The sequence below is a fragment of the Girardinichthys multiradiatus genome, chromosome 12, assembly GCF_021462225.1.
Source record: "Girardinichthys multiradiatus isolate DD_20200921_A chromosome 12, DD_fGirMul_XY1, whole genome shotgun sequence".
In the NCBI taxonomy this organism is placed as follows: Eukaryota; Metazoa; Chordata; class Actinopteri; order Cyprinodontiformes; family Goodeidae; genus Girardinichthys; species Girardinichthys multiradiatus.
Window position 1 is genome coordinate 26,324,694 of NC_061805.1, and position 25,469 is coordinate 26,350,162.

The 25,469-nt window shown below is 41.0% G+C and overlaps 1 protein-coding gene across 2 annotated transcripts in view; it reads right to left on the bottom strand.

The window, feature by feature from the left end:
* Positions 1-545: 545 nt before the first annotated feature.
* LOC124877636 (zinc finger SWIM domain-containing protein 6) overlaps positions 546-25,469 on the bottom strand; it is a 63,267-nt gene continuing 38,343 nt past the window's right edge. Inside the window, exons 2-14 of one of the 2 annotated variants that reach the window (XM_047380993.1) lie at positions 20,783-21,139; positions 18,258-18,406; positions 17,220-17,370; positions 15,732-15,911; positions 14,352-14,522; positions 14,091-14,237; positions 13,224-13,370; positions 12,197-12,457; positions 11,174-11,309; positions 4,306-4,463; positions 3,535-3,698; positions 2,026-2,107; positions 546-1,930 (exon numbers count right to left, since the gene is read on the bottom strand). In XM_047380993.1, coding sequence (XP_047236949.1) covers positions 1,065-1,930; positions 2,026-2,107; positions 3,535-3,698; positions 4,306-4,463; positions 11,174-11,309; positions 12,197-12,457; positions 13,224-13,370; positions 14,091-14,237; positions 14,352-14,522; positions 15,732-15,911; positions 17,220-17,370; positions 18,258-18,406; positions 20,783-21,139 — 2,969 coding nt within the window. In that variant the 3' untranslated portion in view covers positions 546-1,064. The remainder of the gene's footprint in view (positions 1,931-2,025; positions 2,108-3,534; positions 3,699-4,305; positions 4,464-11,173; positions 11,310-12,196; positions 12,458-13,223; positions 13,371-14,090; positions 14,238-14,351; positions 14,523-15,731; positions 15,912-17,219; positions 17,371-18,257; positions 18,407-20,782; positions 21,140-25,469) is intronic. The other variant, XM_047380994.1, reaches the window with a different exon arrangement.

A 25,469-nucleotide genomic window follows, 5' to 3' on the forward strand; every position in this document is an offset into this window, starting at 1 on the left:
GGGGCTGAATGAATGCATATGAATGGCACACTTTTCAAATGTATTTCTAAAACATTTAGAAAATTATGTATCATTTTCCTTCCACTTCAAAAATGTGCTACGTTATGTTGGTTAAAACCTAAAATCCCCTTAAAATACATTGAAGTTTGTGGAAAGGTTCAAGAGGTATAAATACTTTTGAAAAGCCAGTCCAGTTTTAGCAGTGAAGAACTCCAGCTGCACTACATTACTTTAATGTAGAAATAATACTTCACTTTTTGATGTGCCGTCACTGCAGCTTCTCAGTCTAAGATTGGGTGGGTAAAACTGTATGACAATAATAATAATAATGATAATAACAACAAGAGTTAGCTAAGAGCATTGTTGTATGGAGTGACCCAGAGAAAGCTAATGGCTGCTCAAGTGCTGCTGCTATGTGTGAGGAAATGCTGATGGAGCCATTTTATGTCAGTGCTAACCCAAGCTGTGCCGAGCCGAGCTAAGCTGTGCAATGCTGCCCAGTGCCGATCAGCTAGGGCTTAGACCAAGGGAGGTGCTCTGTGTAATTTTAAAGCCTTAGTTACTCTTTGAGGATACAGAGATGTTGAAATTGGTCTTTTTTTTTTTTTTTTTTTAAAATGAGCGCTATTGTACAAAGGCTTCAGCCACTCAATAATGTAAAACTCAATATACACTGAGAATGGGGGGAAAAAGATGCTTAAAAATCATAAAAATATAGAAAAAAAAGTAATTTCACGTTTCATTTTCATCTCGCACACATGTAGAGAAGTACACACAACATTCACAATGTGACAAATTTCCTCACTGCTCAAAAATAAAAAACGCTTCTGTACACATAGTAGTAATAATATTAATAATAATAATAGCAATAATGTTCATAACAATAACAACAGCAAGAACAATAATACCGCATGTGGCTCTTGACTTTTTTTGTCATCTTTTCCTTCCTCTTTTTGCGTCATTCTACAAGTCACATCCCTCTTACCTGTCTATTAGTCCAAAAAAGCTCAAAAGGCAGACTCAAGTTAATATAAAAGTACTAGAGTGGAAGAGAAGCCTCTCCCTCAGCCAAACCGCTCCCGCACTAGCATCATCAGTTTCTTTTTGCCCTTGTAAATCTGTTTCAGGTTGTCTATGAACTGGGTGAACTGGATGTGTCCGTCGTGAGCCATCATAAAAGTCTCCCGGGCCTTCCCAAGGAACTCAATGAACTCACTGTAGTGCCGGGGGCTGATGTGCGTGAGCCTCGAGTGCGTGGTGTTGATGTAGGCCCCAATAGTTGCGTCCAGCAGCTGCCTTAGCGGCGCCTTGTCCAGTGACATCAGCTTCCCAGAGTTCCTGCGGCTGTGCAACGCCGACACCATGCCCGGGGTGGTCAGCGTGCACCGCCGCAAAATGTCAGACAGCACTGTGGCGCACTTCACGCTTTTGACCACCAGAGGAATAACGGCAGCAAGCTCGTTTTTGCCCAGCGAGTGGCTGAGCGCGCAGGCCCACAGTACATCGTTAATGGCCGGGTGTGTGTCCTGGTTGTAGCTGAGGTTCAGGTGAGCCATGGCTAACGTCGCTAGCTTGTACGCTCGCATCGGATAGCCGCGGTGTTCCATGTAGCGCGCAATGGTGAACAGCTGCGTGTAGCTCATTCCCGTTGCTGCAGCATCCAGTACAATCTGGTAGGCTGTCTCGAAGGCAATGTGGTCCTTTTCACAAAGTGTGAGAGCGGAGAGGGCGCAGTTCTGGGGATCCTTCATGGCACACTGCAGGGCGAGCGTGCGAGCGGACGAGGCCAAGTTCTCCTGCTGGTGGCAGTCCAGGTGCAAGCGAACTATGGTGCTGTTGGACATGACGGTGGTGGCCACGATACTGGTGGCTTCTGTGGGGGTGAAGAGCGTGAACCAGCTCTGCATAATGCTGTCCAGTGCATAGACACCTGGAGGACACATTTTGTGGAGAAAATAAAAATAATGGTTGAGGATAAATTTGGAGAACAAACATTGATTTAGCCCATTCCGGACTAAGACTCACCGACTTCAGTGGCACACGTGACTAACCAGCGCACCATCTCTCTCCTCCTCCAGTTTAATGTGGACAGAGTTATTCTCATGACCTGAAGAAGGCAAGAAGCCATGGAGAATGGATTGAAAGGTGAGTTGGTGAACAAAAACCAGTTAGTAAGCCAGAGACTATTATTATTCATGATGGCTTGCCATTGATTTTTATCTAACTTTCTTTTTCAGTTTCATGTTATTTTTGCGGCTGTCAGACAGAAATTTGCATGCAGGAAAACATTTTCATTATGGTTTCATTCACACTAATCTCCTTAATAACCCTGCTTAAGTTCATTAAGACTGTGGTCAATTATGCTGAGATCTTAACTTTGACTTGGTCTTTGCAACCTCTTGAGGCAATCATTTTTGTTCATTTTTTCCAGCCATTATTTTGTGGATTACATTTGGCAAAGACCACCAAGCTTAAGGTGAAGGACCCCTCTTTGACTGTAGGTGAGTTAAAGCTGCAAAGATCACAAGGCTCCTAACCAAAGCCAAATGATGAGTCTTGGAGCACACCATGGCAGTCAGTCTGAGGTATTCCAGCTCCAACCCCTCATTAACACTTGTGGTTACTTTTACTATGCAAACTCAGTATTTTTCAATAAAATAAAACTAAATCAATTAATAAAAATTATACATGATAAAAGAACAAAAAAGAAAACCAAAATCATTTAATAAAATAAAACTGAAAAAAAACCAAAAAATATATTGAAAATAAAATGAAGGTATAATCATATTGACCAAAATCAAATTAAATCTGAAACAAAACCAATGCTTCAAATAAAATAAATATTAGAACAAATTGTATATAAAATAAAATAATGGTCCAAGACTGCTACATTGTAAATGAGGCAGTGTTTGGGCAATGTGAAGGGAAGGTATTGAGGCTACAATTTAATAGAACAGAAACATATTTACTGAGAGTTTATCCTAAGCTTACGTTTCAGAATGACCTTACTAGTATCATTTGTAGAACGAATGTCATTCTCAAGAGCTTTGGGTGTTTACCTTTTTGAAAATTACTCAAAAGCCAAAACAAATCAGCACAGACTTTGTATGATTACATCACTAACACCAACTGATGACTGTAATATGCAGCATTGCAACAAATTAATACTATAGATTATTTTTTTTAATCTCAGACTGAAACAGAACAGTGATTCTGGTAAATATAATTGAACGTGCACAGACAGATCAAGAACATGTTCAGACATTTAAGAAATAGCTTTAACTGTACATTTGTACAAACGCATTTCTGACAACTGAAGATGGATCTTTCTTCCAGTCTGTGATGATGACTTGTAGACTAGAAGAAACTGAGACTCTTAATATGACAAAGACCCCTGCAACCTGCTTACTAATTTGGTCTTACTAGTCACTACCATCAGGTGCCAAACACAAGTGAGCCACAAACACTCTGATTTGTGTTTACAGATAGAAGCGCGGGGCCATTTCGGCCACTGGCGAAGATGTTTTTGCACACCTGCAGTCCGAGCTCCAGAGAAACTTTGAGAAGAGTGATGTCCGGCAGGCTGTCCATGAGAGTGGCGATCTTGAACGCGTCCTGTGCCAGTTTGAAGATGTGAGACGAGGAGTGAATGTTTTTCTGGATGGACTCCAGGACCGTCTCTAACCGGCGACTGTCGCCTAGAAGGATTAAAGCAGAGAAATGAGTTAGAATGAGATAACACATGAGTTCAGCACATATTTGTATATATAACGAGCCCTCTACAATTATTGGCACCCCTAGTAAAGATGTGTAGTTTAGGTTTAATGGCTCATCAGCGTCAATAGGTATATCATGGTGACAAGGTACTGTGAAATAAACAGTACATATTTTTGAAAAAATGTAATTAAATGAAACATTTTTTTATTTCATATATATACACTGATATAAACTGATAATATCTGTTGAGAAAACACTCAGAGGTGTGTGTGGTGCTTCTTTATTAAAAAAAAGTAATTATAAATACCTTCAAAAAAAACAATTTGCCTTTTGATACTCAAAGTAGAATAATAAAGTAAGGTATGTTTAGTTGACAGGTTAATACTGTAAAACTGACACTATGTGGCTCGCATATTTCTTCGTTAGTCTTAAGACATAAGAACTTAGCATTCAAGTAACGTATGAGCATATTTATCTTTGTAAATCAAGAAATGGCTACCAGAAAACAGATTTTACACATCTTAACCAGGGGCAAAAATTAATTATAAGCCTGTTTTTCAAGAGTTGTTTTTGCAGGTGAATGTGTACCTTTAGCGGCAGTGAGCATGGTGGAAGCCAGCTCACACTGCTGAGACTCTATGTGGCTCAGCGTGAACCAGCGCGGGTAGCGGTTGGGAACTACAGACACAATGTGGTGAGGTCGCGAGAGATCACCGGACGATGCTGTGGACTCCAATACCGGCAACCTGATGGAGACACACAGGAAAAAGATTTGAGAAATACTTTTTCCACTTTAAAATATGACATTACATTTAAAGTTTTGTCCTACTTTATTAATTAGGAACTATCACAAAAGGACGGGGAAAAAACTCAAGATAAGAAATAGTGAAAGACAAATGAAGGTTGGTGATCAGAGAGAACCACATTAAAGTTGTAAAAATCATGAACATCATAATGAAATCACGTCGTTCTTCTTAGTGTAACAAGCAGTTAGACAGAAATAGTGTATAGACAGAAAAAGTCTTCATTATGGCGCTCTGACTGTGACTTCAAAATGAAAATGACTTAAGTCGCCACCGGGGGGATTTCAGTTACCCTATCCCTGCAATTTACTTTCAACCTACCATTTAATCACCTAGAAACTAAGGTATAATTAGTATTTTCTTCACTCTAATTGGTCATAATGAAGTCAGAGTTAAGCAACACCTGCTGGAGGATGGAGGAGCTTCTCTGGTTTCTGTCTCTCATTATAATAATCCAGACGGGGCCGAGTCTTCTGGAGCATCAGGAGCTCCACATGATTGCAACTGTGGCCTACTCATCTCCTATTCTGCTTCACTTTTTTTTTCTTTCCTTCCTCCGCTCCCACCTCAGTTTCAAAGGTCTTCTTTCCTTCAGAAGACGGCATAACCTGCCCTTCTCTCAGCCAATCACAAAGCTAATTGAGTCCGTGGGGAAATTAAGGAATTCACCTTCTAGCCCTGTAAGGCTGGACACACATCAAACAAATACCAACACACATCAGTGAAAAGAGACCCATACCACACACGCACACACACACACACACACACAAACACACCTGCCCTTTTGAAAAACATCAAAGCTGCCCAGTAAAAGCAATGTGATGCTAAATGCCAGTTTCAATTTCAGAGCAAAGTGCATGTGATCTTGCTGCCACGTGAGTGAAGGCGTGTACAAGAAAAAAAACAACCAAAAGAGCCTTGTCTTTGCTCACTTTTGCCCACAAGAGCACGAGGGGGTGGCTCAGCTCTCAGACAGCTAGGGTGCTAAAAAAAACAAAAGTGTGAACAGTGGCACTTGCTGCAAAATGGAGATGCTCACAAGCTCCAGCAACGACAGGGTTCACGCTACATACATCTGAGGAGCTGCTAAAAGCCTCTACCACACTGGGGCCTTCTGGAAGATTCCTGGGGTGCAGCATAGCACATTACAGCAAAGCAGAGTTTTAAAAAAGGGAGAGCCTTGAGTAAAGATGGAGCCCTCATCAACATTCCTGTCTTTGTTTGGTTTTCACCAGAGAGCCAGAGGCCTCCATTGGATAAGAACTTGAGAGGACGGTCCTGCTGAAAAATAGCTTCCTCAAAACGTTTGGGAGGAAAAAGCTGTACCGGGTCATTGTTCAACAGGAAACAAATGAAAAAAAAAAAGATTAAAAAAAGATGGAAAAGGTCTTTGTAAAAAAGCACAAGGACAGTTTATTCAGCGATACATTCTCCCTGAGCGTGCTGTACCTACTGACAAACAGTGCACACACGTTTTACACACTGGAATAATGCCGAACAATCCTTCAAGTCATTGACAAGTGGGCTGAAAGCAAATTAAACCCACTTTTCTTTACAACCATGCAGAAATAAAAAGTATCATCAATAGCTGTAAAGACTAGAATTCAATATTAAAATGCTAAGATATTTCTCATCAATATAGTTTGTCAGAATGTGACTTCATTAGTTGAAATAAGTCTAAAATAATATTTTTAGCCCGAAATGAAAAGATATATGCTTTAAGCTTGAAATTCTGTGTTGCAATTGGATAATATTTGGCAGCTAGTAATGCTAAAGTTAGCATCTGTTTTAGGACTTCCTAAAAGGCTAAACTAAAGAGCTGAACAGAGGCTAAAGAGAGACTATTTAAAAGTTTGACAGCCTGTATCTACGCTTTATACTTTAGCAGTCTTCAAAGAGGCAGCTCTTGGGTTATTGGCCTGTTGTGTTGACCGCTAATAGCACTGCCAACAACTTATATATGCATTGAAGGAGTCTCTATCACATTTAAATCATTGATCTGGCACGATTTTTGGTGTATCTGTAAAAAAAAAGAAAGGGTGACAGAGTGGCAGACCAGATCCAAATGTTTTTTTTAAAACACTGAGAGACGACAACAATTGGCTAACCACCGATGACACTAACGTTAGCATCCACATCACAGCTTGGTATGAGAAGCCGAACTAAAGGGCTGATCTGACAGCAACCAGATATTCTTTAAATAACTGAGACCTTGCATCCAAGAGACACCTTTTTTGAAGTATAAAAGGAACTAGTTCCTGAGTTTTATCCCTGTTGCATTAATGAAGTTGGCCAATAAAGACGCTGCAGAGCTTGCTGACATCACACTTTTCTGGCAGCATTGTGGACACTTGCAGGAAAAAAAAAATAGTGCCTGAGTGATGGGAAAGATATGAATGATTTGTAAAAGACTGAAAATATGGCGAGTAGATAACTCCTAGCCGCTAACAATTCTAAACTGAGCATCTGCTTCATAGCATCCTATTGGCAAAGAGCTAAAGGACTGAGCTGAAAGAGATTCTTCAAAAGCTTGACACGCTGAAACAACTTTGGATGTAAGGGAGCAGTTCTTGGGTTGTTGCCTTGTTGTGCTGACAAATATAAAAAAGAGGTTGTTGGGCTGGCTAACAACAAACGTATTGAAGCACAAAAGAATCGAAAAAGCCTCCACCACTTTTAGGGTCTTTTTTTGTGGTAGCAATAAAAGAGCAAATATATAGAGTAAATAAATAAATGAGAATATCGCAACTGGCTAACCATAAAAATGTTAAAGTTAGTATCTCCTTTTTAGTGCCGCTAATATAAGCACACACTAAACAGAGATTTTTTAAACGTTTGACAACCTGGATCTATTTCTGAGAATTAAAAAAACATCCTAGTTCTTAGGATGTTACATGGTTTGGTCTAAAGCTCGCTTGTCCAGCTGGTCGGCCACACTCAGTTACATAGGCGTTGAAGAAGCCTAAACTAGACTCTTATTTTGAGAAAAGAAAGTAGTTCTTCAGTTATGTTGTTCTCATGGAGTTGGCTAAAAAAAAGTTAGTTTCTGCTTCAGCGGCTCCTATAGATGCTAAACTAAACGGCTAACCTGAAACTTTAGGGTTCTTGATTGGTTTTAAATCAATATTTATTCTGTTTTTGAAACAGAAAAACTGTGAATTTTTAATATATTCTGCATAAGAACTACTAGAGAATTAGAAAAAACGAACCTACCAAAATACAGAGTACTCAAACAGGGACTATAATATTCTATAACCATTGCAGATTCTGTACACAGTGAAACATTTACTCTGTGAAAACAAAAACAATAATGCATTTTCAGATTTAGGTATCGTCTCTTCTTGTGAGCTGGATGTATTGTTACACCCTTAGTAAGGATATAAGCAATCCATGCATAAGGAGACACGGATGGAATTAGGCATTTAATAAAGACAGTGTTTGCCGTTTTAGTTCAGTAGGAGATTGACAGACCAAGTAGTAAGCTAAATGATGCACAAAGTGTATTCATGACACAAATAGGACACACTATAAAGAAAAAAAAAATCTGTAGCAAAAAAGGCTCAACTGAGATGATGAGAATAAGCAGTCATGATGGGTTTTATCTAAATCCTGAGGCCCTTTGGGTTTCTGGTCTGCATCACCATGACGACTGACCTCTTTACCTCACGCTGCGTTTCCCCCTCCGACTGTAAACACCCTTCACTTTTACCATTCATCAAGCACACATCTATCAACTATACACGACACATCCGGTGGAAGACCTCGACTGTATACACAAACTCTTCCAAGGTGAGATTTTCAAGAAGGACCAAGTCATACATGACCAAAATTGTACATATTTTTTATTTTTTCAAAAGGTAAGTGATGATTGAAATCAAATCTTGCCATCAGCATCCCACTCAAAGACTACTTAACTAAAAACAACTTTTTTTAAAAGTAGAAGTACAACACGTACATAACAATCAAGTTCAAAGTGATTTCTTCAACTTAAACATGAATGTGCAGCTTTTCCATAAAAGGGAAAGAATATTTCATCAGATATTTCTGAATTTTGTATTCTTTTTTTTTTAAATGCTTAAATTTATTGTTATTCTATTGTTTTGTAATGTAGTTTTTTTTACCTTTGTTCCTTTATTTTTCTGCAAAGCATGTTGAATGACCTAGTGTATGAATAATGCTATACAAATAAACTTACCTTGTGTTCTTGACAAAATCTATTGCACTGGATTTTACATAGGGGTATAACAGTAATGGGGGCTGAATACAAATGCATAAAATAAAAAGCATAGAATTTTTAAAAGTGAAATACAGTGATGTTTGTGGTTGTAACGTAAAAAATTGTAGGAATGTTCAGAGGGTATGTTCCTTTGCAAGGCACTGTATTGTACCATAGCTACCAAACATGTAAAAGCATATTAATTATTCGATTTTATATAGTGATTATTTGGTCAAAACTGAAACAAGATCACATTTATTAACATTTGTAAACATTTAAAAAGATTTCATATGTCTGGCTTTAAAATTCTGGTAACCTTCAGTAAAGATTCGCCCTGCTTAAAGACTATGTATTATGCGGTTTACAGTACAAATCTACAGTCATTAGCTCTAGAAAACTTGCATCTCATTTGGAAATCTCCCACGATAGCAGCAAGGACTGTCTCTCCTCTTTGGCTCACAAACAGTTAAGATGAGCAGAGTCTGAAGAGGCAGCGACTTTCTTCTTCTCTTTCCCTGGCGGAAATCAAATTGTGGGCAGCCTGTGGACCAGCAGGCAGATCCTCTTTTCGTTTATTTATTTATTTATTTTTTTTAATGTTGGTCACTCGCACCAAGCCATCAACCAGCATATGCTGGTGTCAGACTGACTAATTAACCTCATCCAAAACGCACAAACACACACAGTGTTTTAAATAATCTGCATACTTTGCCAGTCTGACTTCTCATTTAAAGAGACAGCTACTTGCGAAGCAACTGTGACAGGGAAGTCAAATTTAAAAAGCGAGGAGAAAGAAAAAAACAACACAGTGTGAGGGAGTAAGAGCTTGGTTATTTTATCTCCCCTTTTATCAATGATAGTATTATAATAGGTCCATTAAAAGAGCCCTGGTTACTTTACCTCCTCCACTATATTTAACTGTCCACCATCCCATGGGAGCGAGGAGGTATATGCTATCACATTACACTATGCTACATTACACACATTCATTATGTGCTGAGTAGACACCTCTGGTTCCCAGGAGCTCCCGTAAGTGGCCGTATTATTCTAAATAGCCGGTTTCACACTAAAGGAGTGAGGATGGAGGAGACAAAAAGAAAAGGTGAGGGGAAGCGGGGATGCTGGTTTAAAGGCAAGCAGCTGGATGAAACAGGAAGCCTCTCACAGTTTGTTATCGCGAGGATGTTTCTATATACTAACATAAGGTGTAAAAGGGATTTTTGTCCATTTGTTATCCATCTGCCATATTTCAAGAAACTCACTTCCTAATCCAGTGTTGCTAATTTCAAAGTAGCAATTGGCTGTCCAAAAAGTTGCTAAATAACGTCATTAAATAATTGTTTGTCAATTTTAATGTAATTATAATGTTCGCTGCAGAAGAGGCAGCATAATGATCTGAGGAGACAAAACCTGAATAAAAACCTTCTTAATATATTTAGAACTACAAATTAAACGTGACCCAAAACATTTTTAAGTATATCTTTTATTCAGCTGTTTAGTTTATTTTTCTCTATACGATTTTTTTACCTGTTGCAGTAAAACATCAGCTGCCTGTGAGCCTCTGCAGATTGAGAGGAGTGCGTAAAACTACAAACTACCATGCCTTTAATGTCAGAGTCTCCAATATTAAGGCACTACATTTCTCACAGCAGCTTCTTTGAGTCAGAGGGAGAGTTCTGAAAGATCACAATAATAGCGACAATGTCACTAAGTTGGCACCACTGTCCTGATCAGTTCCGCTTTCGCAGAAAGACAAGCAAACATCCCCCCCCACAACCCCACCCTCTCTCCCCTATCGGCTCGGCATGTGTACTCGACTATACGTGCGTGTGATTCCTCCTCATTACAGCTGCACTAATTACACTCTCATTAATGTAATTAATATTCACTGATCCAGCTCCCAAAAGTCACAACATCAAAACAGAGCAGGCCGATTAACACGCGCACGCATGTTCCACACACCGCCCACAGCTGAATATACGCAGGAGCTTAACATGGAGAGATCAGACGGACATCACCCAGACACATTAAGGGAAGGATGCAAAGAGATTGCGCTATTCTTCATTATATCAAGGGTATTTGCACTGTAGCAAACACCAGCAATTAGGTTTTAGATGAATACTAACATTTTTTCTTATAAAAGAAGGGTTAACCTATAAATACTGGACTTCAAAAATATAAATATAAATACTTTTATGTATTTCTTTAGTTTTTAGATTTAATAATATGTAGAAATTTTAAAATTTGCTTGATTTATCTTTAAATATTTGTTTATTTCTATTTATTTATTGTTCATTTTTGCTTGGATGATATTTTTGTTATTTTTACAATTCTGTTTTATAAGTCTAGTGTACATCGAGGAAACCCTTTTGAAGGAGCTCTACACCACTGTAAATGAACCTTCATAGACATGACCTTTATTTATAAGAAGACCTACCGCATGGCTCTCAGTGCAATTTTGTACGCCAGTTCAGCGTCATGAGGTAGCAGAGAGGTGAAGAGATAGCGAGCGAAGGTGTGCATGGGGACGCTCTCTCGGTGGACGATCTCTCCGAGGCCAGAGTACGGACCAGCTGTGAAGAAAAAAGACATAAAACAGTACACTGATGAACACCCCACCAAGATTATTTAAATTCAAACTTTTCATGCTGATGAAAAACTGAGTGATGAGTTTCTGTTGCATGTCGAGGAGTGCCTCTCCCTTCCAGCCAGGAAGCAGTGAAGCCATGCGGCATTGAAACAAAACCATGACGTCAAAAAAACACATGGTCGTGTGTGCAGACTTGGCCTCGTGCCCTCCTCCTTCCCGCCACCTCTTCCTGCACGCCCCCTCATCTCTGGTGGGTTATTTTAAACCCCCATGGGCCCCTAAGCCACAGACCACATCACAGAGTGGCGTGGCTGCAAGCCTCCTGAGGCCCCACAAAGGCCTCAGAGCCGAGCTGCTCTATTAGCGAAGGAGCCAAAGGTGGGTGGTCGCGCCAGGGGACGAGTCAGGGCTGGGATTTGGGTGGGGACTGCAACGAAGTCTGACTCGGTCGGTTCTACCACTGCCTCTGCCCCTCCTTCTCTCCCCCATAACCCACTCATTTTGTTCCAGCTCCAGCTCCTGTAAATGCACACACACTTTTGTGTGTACCGGCATATGTGTGCTGACACAATACCCCTGGTGTTGCTGTGTAAAGAGCTCATTTTGGTCTGGCCCAGGACAGCTCAGCCTCTATTTGCACCACAAAATGAAAGGATAATAAATAGTGAGACAGAGTCAAATCTGTTTTTCCTGTTTTAGCAGGAATGCCTTTAGCTCTCTGTGTGTGGGTAGGTTATGAAATGACAGGGAGGAGGCGTTTCTATGTATACATTTGTGAGCTTTTGCGCCAGAGAGGACTGCTGGGAAATTTAGTGAAATAAAAATCAACAAACGGTAAAGCTAAAAGAATCAATCTGTGACCCTCCTTACCCTCCAGCAGAAAGACAGCCTGTTTACGGAAGATTTTGACCAGGGAGTCATCCAGTTCCACTTCCTGCAGCTTGGCCAACAGCTGCTCCTCGTTGCGACACACCTTTTCCTGAGCGTACAGCCCATCGGGCATCACCCGCTGTTGGCCCAGGCCGATCAGAGCCATCTCCACCGCCAGTGCCATGTACGACTCGCCGTCTCCCAGCAGTCGCTGCACGGGCATCCGCTGAAGGTCTGCTCGACTCACAACGCTGGAGCAGTCTGTGAACAGAACAACGTGATGTCATTCTCTGGGGTTTTGGATGTTACATGACTCTAGTTAACATGAGCAATCCCGGCAGATCTCTAAATGGGCATCTAAAATACATATGAACACATTAGGAGAGATTCTGTGCTAACTGCTCCTCTTTAGTGCAGAGCGGTATTTTTGTTAGCAGAGGAGGCAACAAGGGACTGAACAACCACAGCGGTAGGAAAGGATCATTTTAGTACTCTGAGAAGACATGATAAGACAAAGATATAAAGACTGAAAGTAAAACAACAGGTAAACTGTTCTTTTTTATTAGAATTTTGTTACATTTCCATGTAGCTGATCTCAATATAAATCATACTATTTTCATAACATACATGTTCTTGTTCACTCCACTTTAAATCTCTCCATTGGCTCCCTGTTGTGTATTGTGTTCAGTTTAAAATTTTAGTGCTAACTTTTCAGCTCCTGCCTACATTTGTGACCTTTGGAATAAAATTTCCCTCGAGCTGCGCTCTCTGGATTCAGCTGATGTGTTTAAAAAGCTCCTTAAAACCTATTTGTTTAGACTAGCATTCCAGTCCTAGCTGACCCAATGTTACCACTTTTGCAATTGTTCTATTTTAAGGTTTATATTGTATGTTTTTCGATTACTGTGAAGCACTTTGTGAGTCTGTCTGTGAAAAGCACTATAGAAATAAAGTTTACTTACTTACTTACTCTCTAATAATAACAGATCGATAGGTGTTTAGTTGTGTTACTATGAATTATCGGTACCTGAGAGGTCTAAGCAGGTGTTGGAGCCTTCCTCGCCCGCCCGTCCCGACTCTGTCAAGGTGCTGAACAGGGTACCGATGGGATCCAGAGGGTGTCCCACCCAGCCCTCCATGTTGGTTATGGAGGTATGGCCTTTATGGAGCAACTCTGTGAACAGATATTTAAGCATCTGTTTAGAGACTGAAGGTTCTACAAAGCAGTACAAGATTTACATCGTGGGTTTTTGTGCCTCTTGGTTTGTTTTTCCTTCATCCATCCATCCATCCATCCATCCATCCATCCATCCATCCATCCATCCATCCCCAAAGCGACACTCTCAAGATCATTCTGGGGGAGTCCAACGGGGGTCTCATCTCCGGGTTGCACACCGGGTTCTCTTTTGGTACAGAGGGAAAATCTTCAAAGGAGCCACCCAAAAGCATCCTGATCATATGCCTGAACCCCCTCAATAACCAGGAGCTGTGCTCTCTTATCTCTAAGGGTAAGTCCAGCCACTCTAGAGCTGCTTGTATCAGGGATCTTGTTTTTTTTTTGGCATTGAATGACTCCAGATGAACTGGGAAATTGAGAGCTTTGCTTTGCAGAAGAGACTGCAATCCGCGCATGCATCGCTTTCTCCATCCTAATGCAAATCATCAGTCTAGATTATACTCATCACAGCGTTTTAACATAAAACCACACACACACAAAAAAAAACTAATCTTTCATCAAGTGTCTTCAGAAGAGGCGTTACATCTCTGCTTAGCGACACTGGGGCTGCATTTAGGGCAAAATATTAGGCACAGTTAGAAACAGTTATAAATGTGAATTTTTACAGCAGCTTTGATGTTTTTAATAAACAAAAAAGGGGGGGGGGGGCACACCCACCTTTTTTGTGTCGTCGAAAGTGCTCCAGTTGCCTCTGCTGCTGCCTTCGTAATGTGTTCACCACGGCAATGGCCAGACGGAGGGCTTCTCTGGGGTAGCCGTGTGAGCGCAGGGCGTCAACCCGAGCGCAGGCCGTAGGGACATGTTCTAGGGAAAAGACAAATCCCCCCATAATAATCTAGCATCCGCTGCATAACAGTCAAAGCCCAATTTCCGTGTTTAAATAACTTATTTGAAACCTACACATATATGCAGACTCACCATGCCACAAAGGCCAGCCGCGTGAGTCGAAGAGGGAGCCCTCCTGGTTGTCATGGTAACAGTAGTTGGCGTAGAGGTCACTGGCGATGATGTGCTGGAGGTGTCGGTCCTGCCAGTGCAGGTCGCAGGCCTCGATGGCTCGCGTGAACACAGTCCTGTGGGGACGCATCTCTATAGAGGAAAGAAGGAATGAAGCAGGAGAGGTTTATTTATTATTTTAACAATTTTTAGAGAGAGCGGCAAAATTACTATGAGCATGAAATAATAAAATAAAATCACATAACCTTTGAACCTCTGAAATACAGCGCCTTTAAAAAGTGTTCCTTCCCATAAAACTTGTGCACCTTTTGTTGCATTAGAACCACAAACGTGTGTTATTGAGATATGATGCAGACAACATAAAATGGCTCATAATTGTCAAGTGAGAAACGGAAATTGCACAGGGCTCTTTAATTTTTTTAACATCTGAAAAGTGAGGTGTGCATTTGGATTTAACCCCCAGGAAATACTTTGAAGAAGCACATTTAGCTGTAATTACAGCTGCAGGTCTTTTGGTGTTTGGTGCACATCTGTAGACTGAATATTTTTGCCTATTTATTTTTTTTATTTGCAAAATAGCTCAAGCTCAGTTAGGTTGGAAGAAGAACATTGTGAACAGCAATTATCGTCTTGCCAAAGATTCTCAATTGGATTTAGGTCTAGACTTTGACTGGGCCACTCATAAAAGAACATATGTTTATATATGTTTTGATCTAAACCATTCCATTGTAGTTCTAGCTGCTGTACTAAAGGTCGTTGTCCTGCTGGAAGGTAAATCTTTACCTCAGTCCAAAGTCTTTGGCAGCTTTTCTCGTTACAGAGATGTCCTACATTCAGCTCCACCCATCTTCCCATCAGTTCTGAACAGCTTCCCTATTTCTCCTTCTGCAACCTGTCACTTAAGATGGACAGCCACGTCTTGGTAGGTTTGTTTAGACCTGACCCTGCTTAAAACTTCCCTACAACTTTCTCCCTGACCTGTCTGCTGTGTTCCTTGGTCTTCATGAAGCTGTTTGTTCTCTGATGTTCTCTGGCAAACCTCTGAGGTTTTCACAGACTGGATCTGTTTATACTAAGATTAAATTACAGACAGGTGGATTATTTATTAAGAAAATGACTTGGCTACCTCTGATTTTATTTAGGGGTATAAGACTAAAGGGGGCTGAATACAAATGCATTCCACACTTTTCAGATTTTGGAAACAAGTAGTCCTTTTTTTCCGTATTTCACAATTAGGCGTTACTCTGTGTTGACACATTACATAAAATCCCAAGAAAATAAATTGACGTTTGTGACAAAATGAATGCTGTTTGTTATGGAAAGACACATGAGACTTCTAACCTTGGTTACCGTGAGCGCCCTGGGGCAGTGAGTGGGTAAGGTTGGGCAGCTCGTTGACGTGGTTGCCGTCCTCCCAGGGGCAGACGTCCACGCTGTTCCACCGCCGCAACTGCCGCAGCCACGATGACTTCTGCTCGGGTTTGCAGTGGGGGTTCAGCACGATGCACATCCATAAGGCGCCTAGGTGTGCAGCAAACGCACAAACTTATTGTATTGGAGGATAATGTAAGCATAAGCAGGAAAGTTTACGTTTTGAGTTTTACAACCCGGTAAATGCAGCTATTGTGTAAGTTCATGTCATGCTTTGCAGCAAAAACACAAAACAGTGGGTCTAATTCTTAAGAGTTCTTTCTCTTTGCTGCCGCCATCTTCTGCTCAGATACAAAAGCGAGAGTTAGCTAATCCAGAGGCAACGCTGCCTGCACACACATCAGTTTGGAGTAAATTGGAACAAACATAATGTGAAAAATGGTACAGTCTCAGGGGACCCAAGCACATTCAGGGATTTTACTCTCAGGAGCGCTGGAGATGTATACTCTCCAGCAAGTGTGTGATTTAGGTACAGAATGTGTGAACAGAGAGAAAACATTTGGGGAGCTGGGGCTGAAAACAGGGACAAGAGACGAGATGTGAAGGCTGAAACTGATGGAACAAAATGTGCAGACTATGGTGACAGGCTAGAGCAGGAGAAACGAGAGTGGAAGTTATTTGCAAAAAAGGGTGGGAGACATGGGCGAGGACAAGTGGTTGCAGCTCGACTGAGACTCAAAAGAAGAGGAAAGAGCAGGGATAGCAGTGCCTAGAGGCAGCATTCACACATCATGTGGAGTGATAAGGACTCTGGAAGAAAGGTTTGAAGTGTGGACTTCAAAGAAACCCGTGCGCAAACATGTCCAAAAATACGTGGGGCTGAAACAGACGAGATCGCTGCGCTGTCCTCACAGAGTGCAGGAGAGGACCAAAGGGAGAGGACGAACATCATCAGCATCATCAACAGGAACAGAAGACATTAGGGGAGACTGGAGACGATGCGGTGTCCGCCTCAGTGACGGGCTAAGCGGGTTGAGGTTCGTTTGTGGAAAAGAGCTGCACTCATAAAAACTAAGCAAGTGTGTGCTGAGCAGCTCACTGTCACATCTACCAGAGACATAATGAGAAGTGTTTGAAAACACTGCAGAGGTGAGGCTCTGTGTGCTGCATTAAACGGCTTCTAATTCAAGACGATCTAGACGAGAGCTGCCAAACCTACAGTCATAGAAAGAGAGGGAGAGAAACTAAGCTGTCAGCATCGAGTCAACGCATCTGAGACTGAGGGCTTTCTTGGACATAAAAGCACAAAAAAAAAACAAACAGAAACAAAAATATGCCTTTGTGGCTTTGTGTCAGCGTCTGGGTTCGATCACCCATCTCGCTGTCAGTGCCTGTGCGTACAGGGGGGAGAGGTGTGTGTAAGTGTGTGTGTGTATGTTTATTGCCACCCCCCCTCACCAAGCTCGTCCCAGAGCTGTCTGTACTTGTCGGTCATGGTGGTGCCCTGCTGTCTCCACAGCGCCAGCCGAGGGTCGGCCATGAACTGCTCTGTGATTAGTGTTAACATCCTCGCTCCGTTGGAATCGCGCATCTTCAGCATCTCCCTCACCTACACAGGAAGACACAGGACACGCTTGCAGTTTATACCAGCACATGCACACCAGACAATGGACACAATCCCAGATACAAGTGCATGCCAGTCTCCATAACGGCCACCTTTCCCACTACCCCATGCCCTTGCTTTTTCTTGTCTTTTTGACTTGGAAAATACCTAAAACACTTTTTAAATCTGCTTCATACTGCCTCAACTGTTTTTTTGCGGTTTCTCAAAGAGTTTGCATATTCTTTAAAGCACACGGTCAAAGAGTAAAAGGCAAGAAAACGAAGAGGGAACAGATTTCTAACTTTCGTTGCTACTGAAATTACGAGTGTGCAGATGCAGCTCTATGTGGGCGTTTAGGCATTCGTGCAAGGTGGCTCAGAAAACATAGCTGTCAATGTGTGTGTGCATGCGTGTGTGTTATATCGAAGATGATAACTGGCTTCAAAGTGCATGAATCTGAGAGACATTCTAAAAGCCAGGCAAGCTGGATGATAATGGCCTTGGCTTGCGGTCTTCACATAGCACACAATGCATTAATGCAGCCCTAGCTCAGCCACTGTAATAGTAGGCAACTGAGTGATACAAACATCTCTCATGTAAGCGTTTAATATACGGTGTGTAGTGCAAGGCTTCTCACTTTCTATTCCTCATTTTTTTCATCTTTCTGTTTCCTCACTCCTACAATTAGCCCAAGTTAAGACAAGGCCTGCCCTTTAAAGCATCTACATTGCATGTTTTCTTGTATTCCATTTCTTGAAGAAGTAAAGAATAATGAACAAGATAGGACCAATAGATCTAGGCAAGAAAGCTCAAAGGGAGAGACATAATCCTACACAGGCTGAGTGTGTTTTCTGGTCTGTACCTGGATGAATCGGCGTAAACATGGTACTGACCTTGCTAAAAAGCAGGTTGAGCTGCTTTCCTGAGCCGTGGTAGCCTCCCTGGGATAGGAAAAGCTTGACTTGCTCCTGAACCTGCTCCTCGTCCAGGTGCCAGCAGTTCTCGTCATCCACGCTGGCTCCTGCTGTAGGGTCCGGGGCCCCTATATGAGCATAAAAAACATACACACGTAAAGCACACGTTCCCAGGATTTCTCTTGTTGTCTTTCGATTTGATTAAAAATATTGCATCACGTCACACCCATGGTTTGATCTTAAAGACAAATAAAAACTTGCCTAGAAACACAAGGCTTTCCTGAATGTACTACACCAGTATTGAAGTTATCAATAAACAGTGAAAATTATACGTAGTAATAAGAGGTGCATTGTAAGTACATATAAAATAATAATACTATTCACAACAACATCAACGACGCAGACACAATCTCTACAGTTATCGGCACTCCAGGTGAAGATGCAGAAAACCCTTTAAATAAATAGTTGTTGTTGAGACTTGGTGATGTTTAGGTTATTGATTCATTTTATCAAGATATAAAACAATGTTACATTTCTAAAAAGAAAAAGAAAAAAGTAACCGTTATCCTATCCACAGGTCTCCTATCTAAAGACTTGTTCGCACCCCTGGTCAGGCTTTTAAGGGCCAAACCTTTTAAAACTACAGATACAGAAAAACCTCTTTAAAACTAGCAGTAAAATACAACCTAAGAGAATCCCACAAACATGCAGAAAGCTGGATCACAATAATAACAGCAGGAAATAATTCATAAAAGTGTGAATTACAGGATTGTCCCTGTTTAAGCCATTTTGCTCACATGGGATGCAAGTAAAATTAGTCAACTGTTTTACTACTTCTGGGAAATTATTAAGATGCTGGGCTCCATTAAATGTTAGAGAGGATAGTCCAAATGATACAGAATAAAAGATCCTGCTCTCTGCTGCACCTCTCCAACAGTAAGCTAGAGGTTTTTTTTTTAATTCTGACCTCCCTTAACATCTCCCTCACGTGGGTCCTCGTCCAGGCTTGCTTGTCACATCTCTGGTTGTTTTAAGCATTCTAATTATTGCTCTGACTATTGATATGGTCATACTGAGGGGGGTAGCTACTTTCTTATAGTCATTTGCTGACTGTCTTTCCTATTTTGAAGAGCAGCTTAAAGAGATGGGTCTCTGTGCCATGTTGCCCAGGGAAACAGGAAGTCGTAGGTTACAAATCAAACTCTCCTTGGTATTCCGGTCAAGTTAAAAAAAGAGAAAATTATAAATGACAAGAGTGATTTAGCTATATCTAGTGGCACCAATAAATGAGTGAATAAATTAATAAAAGAAAAACAATTATTTCTTAACATGGGAAGTTTTTACTCCAGAATATCAACATATTTCATTTAAAGGTTGGATTTTTCTAAATTTCCCAGTGTGAGAATATGTATATATTATACATCTTTGCGAGGAGTGCCAGGGATGTGCAGGGCAATGTATGTTTAAGCAATAGGCTTTACTTTAGCGCACCCACTTCCTTTTATTTCATCCTCTGGTATCCCTTAGTAAAAGCAGTGTCTCATTTGGTAACACTGATTTTTGAAGATTTTTATACAAGATTTTGTTAAAAGTTGTGAAAATAATATGTGATATTTTAAAAGCTGGGCTGTCTTTTTCTTTAAATTGATCAAAACTGACTCAACTTGAAAAACTAATGAATAAAACAAAACACACCGAGTTGACTCTTTTCTGCCAACTTCCAAGTACAAAGCGCGGATAGTTCCCTTTGTGTGAATGGAGACGCTGAGTTTGAAGAGTGCTGATGTTGTTTTATTTTGCTTAAGATATAAATATGTACAAAGCTCCAGAGTACAGATTTTGAAGCAGCGATCAAATGTGATCCTGCATTTTTTTTTATTTCTGATCAGAAGGATTGTTTCTAGTTTGCAGAATGGGTTTGAACTATCTCCTGCTTCCTTGCACATGTGTGACAGGCGCAGATCTGGACACTGACAGAAACAGATTCTCCAGATTGTGAAAATGGCTTTGGTTATCATTTCCAGAGATTTGCTCACAAGGTCAAAAGGTTTATTTGGTCTCAGAGATCTCTTTGCTCATGTCTCTGCCTCTCAGAACACTTTCCTTCATGGCTCCCTGTCTCAGTTTCCTCATATTTCCTTCCTCCAAGTCCGTTTCCTGTGTCTTTATTTCTGATGTCTCTTTTATTCTCGTCAGAGCTACTCAGCAGTAGCTCATCTTCTTTCTTAGTAGTCTTAAGTTTCCTGCCCCTGTGGGTTTCTCTTTCTTTCTTTGGCCTGGATTTAAAATTTTCCTCATCCTCCTGTAAGATGTAAACTTGTCTATAGCGTTGATTACAGTCCCTGCTCTGCAACATGGATCTCATTAATACGTAACATTGATCCTGCCACACTTTACCTTTATCAGACAATCAACATCACTGAATATGGAGGCAGGAAGGCACACGCCAACTGCACATGGACACGTTATCTTAACCATCCTCTAACACACACTGGGTTCCTCACCGTGGACCTGGTTGATCTCAGAGTTCTGCGACAGGATCTCATCAGCCAGTTTCTGTGCTGTGGGCAACACCTCAGTGTGGTGTACCGATATCAGGTACTGGACGAACTTCTGCAGCTGGTCTCTGCTCATCTGAAACAGGGTTTCTGAGATGGGCAGGTGCAGCTTGACCTGCTCGGGCTTGCGCACCCTGTAAAGCGACAGCGCCACGACGTGGGCACAGTAGAAGATGTCCTTGTTACCACAGGTGCACGTCACGGCGGTGATTTTGCAGCGGTCGAAGCTGACGCTGACGCTGCAGACGAGCTCCGGGGACGAGGGGGTGGCGGGGTCCGTCACCGTGCCACTCAAGTGGAAACCTGGAAAAAGTCCACAAGAAAGAAAGGAATTTTTCAAGGAATGAATTTTGTTTATAAGTAAGAGTTATTACTAGAAGTGTCTTTCAGGACATGTTTCAACTCCTTTACTTAAACATCTTCTGCTGCTTGAACCAATAATTTCCAAACAGAAACTCAATAACGTCAGGAGCTCCAGGTCCGCACAGCAGACAGAATCAGCTACCTCCAATCTGAATCACTTCATCAACTCAATGAATGTGTCCTTTTTTAAGCGACATTAATGAAGACAGAACACACTCGGGACGTTAATACAGCTGCATCTCAGCAATGTAGAATATCAGTGAGAGGTTATATCCTCAACTTAGCTCAAAAAGTGAGATTGTTTACGATAAAGTTTCATTACACACAGAGTGATAGAATTCAGGTGTTTATTTCAGTTCATTTTGATGAGACTAAAATGCACTTTTCAGCTACTAAGGAAAATGCTATGTCTGGCGCAAAGCCAACACATCCCATCACCCCATGAATACCATGCCCACAGTGAAACATGGTGGTGGCAACATCATGCAATGGGGATGTTTTTCAGCAGCAGGAACTGGGAAACTGGTCCAAGTTGAGAAAAGATGGATGGTGCTGAATACAAATATATTCTTGAGCAAAACCAGTCAGTCTGCCTGTGATTTTAGACGTGATGTTCACCTTTCAGCAGGACAATGATCCGATGTATCCTGCTAAAGTAACACTCAAGTGGCTTAAGGGGAAACATTTAAATGTGTTGAAATGCCAGACATCAATCCAACTGAGAATCTGTGGTTAGACTTGAAGATCGCTGTTCACAAGCGAAAACCATCCAACAAGGAGCTGGAGCAGTTTCGCCTAAAGGAATGGGCAAAAATCCCTGTGGCAGGATGTGGCAAGCTCGTGGAGGCTTATCCAAGCGAATTGCAACTTTAATTGCAGCAAAATGTGGCTCTACAAATTGTTGACTTCAGGGGGGCTTTTGAGTTATGCATGCTGAAGTTTTCTGTTATTTTGTCCTATTTGTTATTTGCTTCACAATAATAATAAAAAAAATACTTCTTCACTGTTGTAGGCATGTTCTGTAAATGAAATGGTGAAAACTCTCAAATAATCCATTTTAATTCCAGGTTGTGAGGCAACAAAACATCAAAAATGTCAAGTTGGGGTGAATACCTTTGCAAGGCACTGCACTGTCAAGAGGAAGATAAGAGACACCAAACCCAACAATGCAGATGACCTAAAGGCCACCATCAAAGCAACCTGGCCTTCCATTGCATCTCAGCAGTACCACGGGCCGATGATCGCCTCCATGCCACGCTACTCTGATGCAGTAATTCATGCAAAAAGGAGGCCAAACCAAGTAGAGTGCATTTACTGTACAACACAAGGACTTTTCAGTACACTGATATGTCTATATTGAAAATCATTTTTATTGGTCTTATGTAAGATTCTAATTCACTGTGAGAATGACTTTGTGGTTTTTATTAGCTGTAAGCCATAATCACCAAAAATAAAATAAATAATCTTTCAAATCTTTCAGCCTGTGTGTGATGAATGTAAATAGTGCATGACTTTCACTTCTTGAATTGAAATACTAGAATAACTGAACTTTTTGCTGATATTCAGATTTTAATGTGATGCACCTGTATATGACCATCAGCATCGGATTCATCCAGATGCATGAAACGTATGATGCACAACAAGAGGAATCGGGAAAAGAAACTAAACAGTGAGGATGCCCGTCCCAGCATAAAATATACAGGCTCTTGTTCGAAAATATCGTTTGATCTCGTCTTGACTGCATTATCTGGAGGCGTGGCCACTCATTATACAGGAATGAATATGAATGAGCCAGGTGGGGTCCCCCGGCAGTGTGGTAAAACACACTTTGGTGAGCACATGAAAGATGAAGGCGTGCGCGCAAGCGCCGGGACGCAGTGTGAGATCATGACTTATTAATAATGGGAGGGGTTAGAAGCAGCTTTATGAATGTATTTATGTGCTCAGGAGAAACATGTGAAATTCATGTGCACCAGGCAAAGACATACATATCTTTAATATGTTTATCAAAGGGCTGAGCGCTCACATGGCCTCGATGTAAAGCGTGTCTTTGTGCATATATATCAAAGGGGTTTTTTTTGTAAGAAGGGAGGAGCCAGGGCTGAATTTTTAATGGGTTATGGTTCCATAAGCAAGCTAAGCAGAGGTCAGGTCAAAGTGGCTCTCCATCCCTTGTGCTTTAAAGATGCAGTCGGAATGCAGGTGGATATGAAGAAAGAGAAAAAGGATGGTAAACAAAACATCGCAATCCTTGCTTATACCCGCAGGATGCATGTAAAAATAAAACATGGTGTTAATAGGTCTTATGCAGTGCTTGACAAAACAATTGCACATCCTCCAACATTTTCACATCTTGTTATCTTAAAACCAAAAACTTTAATGTATTTTATTAAGATTCTATGTGTTAGAGAAACAGATTGTATAACATAATTAGGAAGTAGAAGAACAAAAAGACGTGGTTATTTTACAAATAAGATCTAAAAAATGTACACTTGTATTCAGCCCCTATAACTCTTAAACCCTTAACTGAATTCAGTGCCACCAATGCTTAAATAAGTAATTTGATCCGCATCTGTTCTGTGAAAAACTCAGAGAACATTACTGAGTAAACATTATGAAGACGAAGAACACAGCAGAAAGTTTAGGGGTAAACATCTGGAGAGGTTAAAGAAGGGTTAGGGTATAAAACAAGATCTCAATCTCACAGAGCACTTTCAGTCCATCATCTGAAAACAGAAAGAGTATGCTACGTCTGCAAACCTACCAAGATATGGCTGTCAATTTAAAGTAACCTGTTGGGCAAGAACAGCATTAATCTGGGAAGAAGCCAATACAAGGTAACTCTGGAGGAGCTGTTCAGATCCATATCTGCAGTATGAGAATCTGTTGACAGGAAACATATTAGTCGTACACTTCATAGATTTGGCAATTATGGAAGAATCAAAAAAGGAAAGCCTTTGTTGGTAGAAGATCAAAAGAGGTTCCATTTACAGTTTGCCACAAGACATGAGGGGCAGAAGGCAAACATGTAGCAAAAATGTAGAACAAGGTGCTCATGTCAGATTGGACCAAATGTAACTTTTTGACCTACATGCGAAGTACAATGTGTGGAGGAATACTAACAATGTCCATCATTCTAAACAACTATTCCCACAAGGAAACATGGCTTTTCCTCAGCAGGGGCATGGGAGCTGGTCACAGTTAAGGATGGATGGAGCTAAACACAGGGCTATCTGTAAAGAAAACCTGTTAGAGGCTGCAAAAGACTTAAGAATAGTGTGGAGATTCAACTTTAAGCAGGGCAATGACCCTAAACATACAAACAGAGCTACAATGAAAAGGTGTAGATCAATGCAGATTCATGCATTAGCACGGCCCAGTCAAAGTCCAGACCTAAATCAAACAGAAAATCTGTGGCAAGACTAGAAAACTGCAAAACAACAAGCTCAGTCAGTTTGAAAGGAGAGGATCTGAACAACAAAAAATAATTTGTACAAAAAATAAAACAAAATTCAGCCTCTAGATGTGCAAAACTGGGAAAGACATACACTATAAGACTTAGAGCTATAATTGCAGAAAAATGTGGTTCTACAAAGTATTGACTCTGGGAGGCTGAATGTAAAAACACACTACAGCTTTCAGATTTTTAACAGTAAAAAATGGAGAGCCATTTTTTTCCACTACATTCTCTTTCGTGTTGGTTTATCGCATAAAATCCTCCAAAATTGAAGTGTTTGGATACAAAAAACATCCAAGGGCTATAATTAATTTTGCAAGGCTTTGTGTATCTCCTGAACTTTCTCACTCAGGCATCTACTACACAATAAAAAAAATTTAATAATAAAAGTGTACAATCATGAAAACATGAGGACAAACACTGAAGGTCTAGAGTATGCATTGCAGCATGGGCCTTTCTGTGCAGAGTTTGTATGTCTCTCTGTGCATCCATGATTAAGCAGGTGCTGAAAACAAGGATGAATGGATGGATCACATAGAATATGCCAATTAGCCTGCTTGTTAATTCTTTATCTGCAGAAGTATAAAGTGTTGGCTGCAAATATGCTGCAAGGCAGAGCTGCAAAACATTGCCACAGAGATATGCATTCCCCTTCTGAAAGCCAGCTGGCGGAGGAAGCATGTTCGTTAACAATATCCACACAAGAGGGGTGTGGATCGAATATGGCAGCTCCTCGCATGTGCTGTGATCAAAGCTTGGATGTCTACAACTGCGGGAGACGGAGGGAAACAAGGAGCCGCACTGAAACAATCC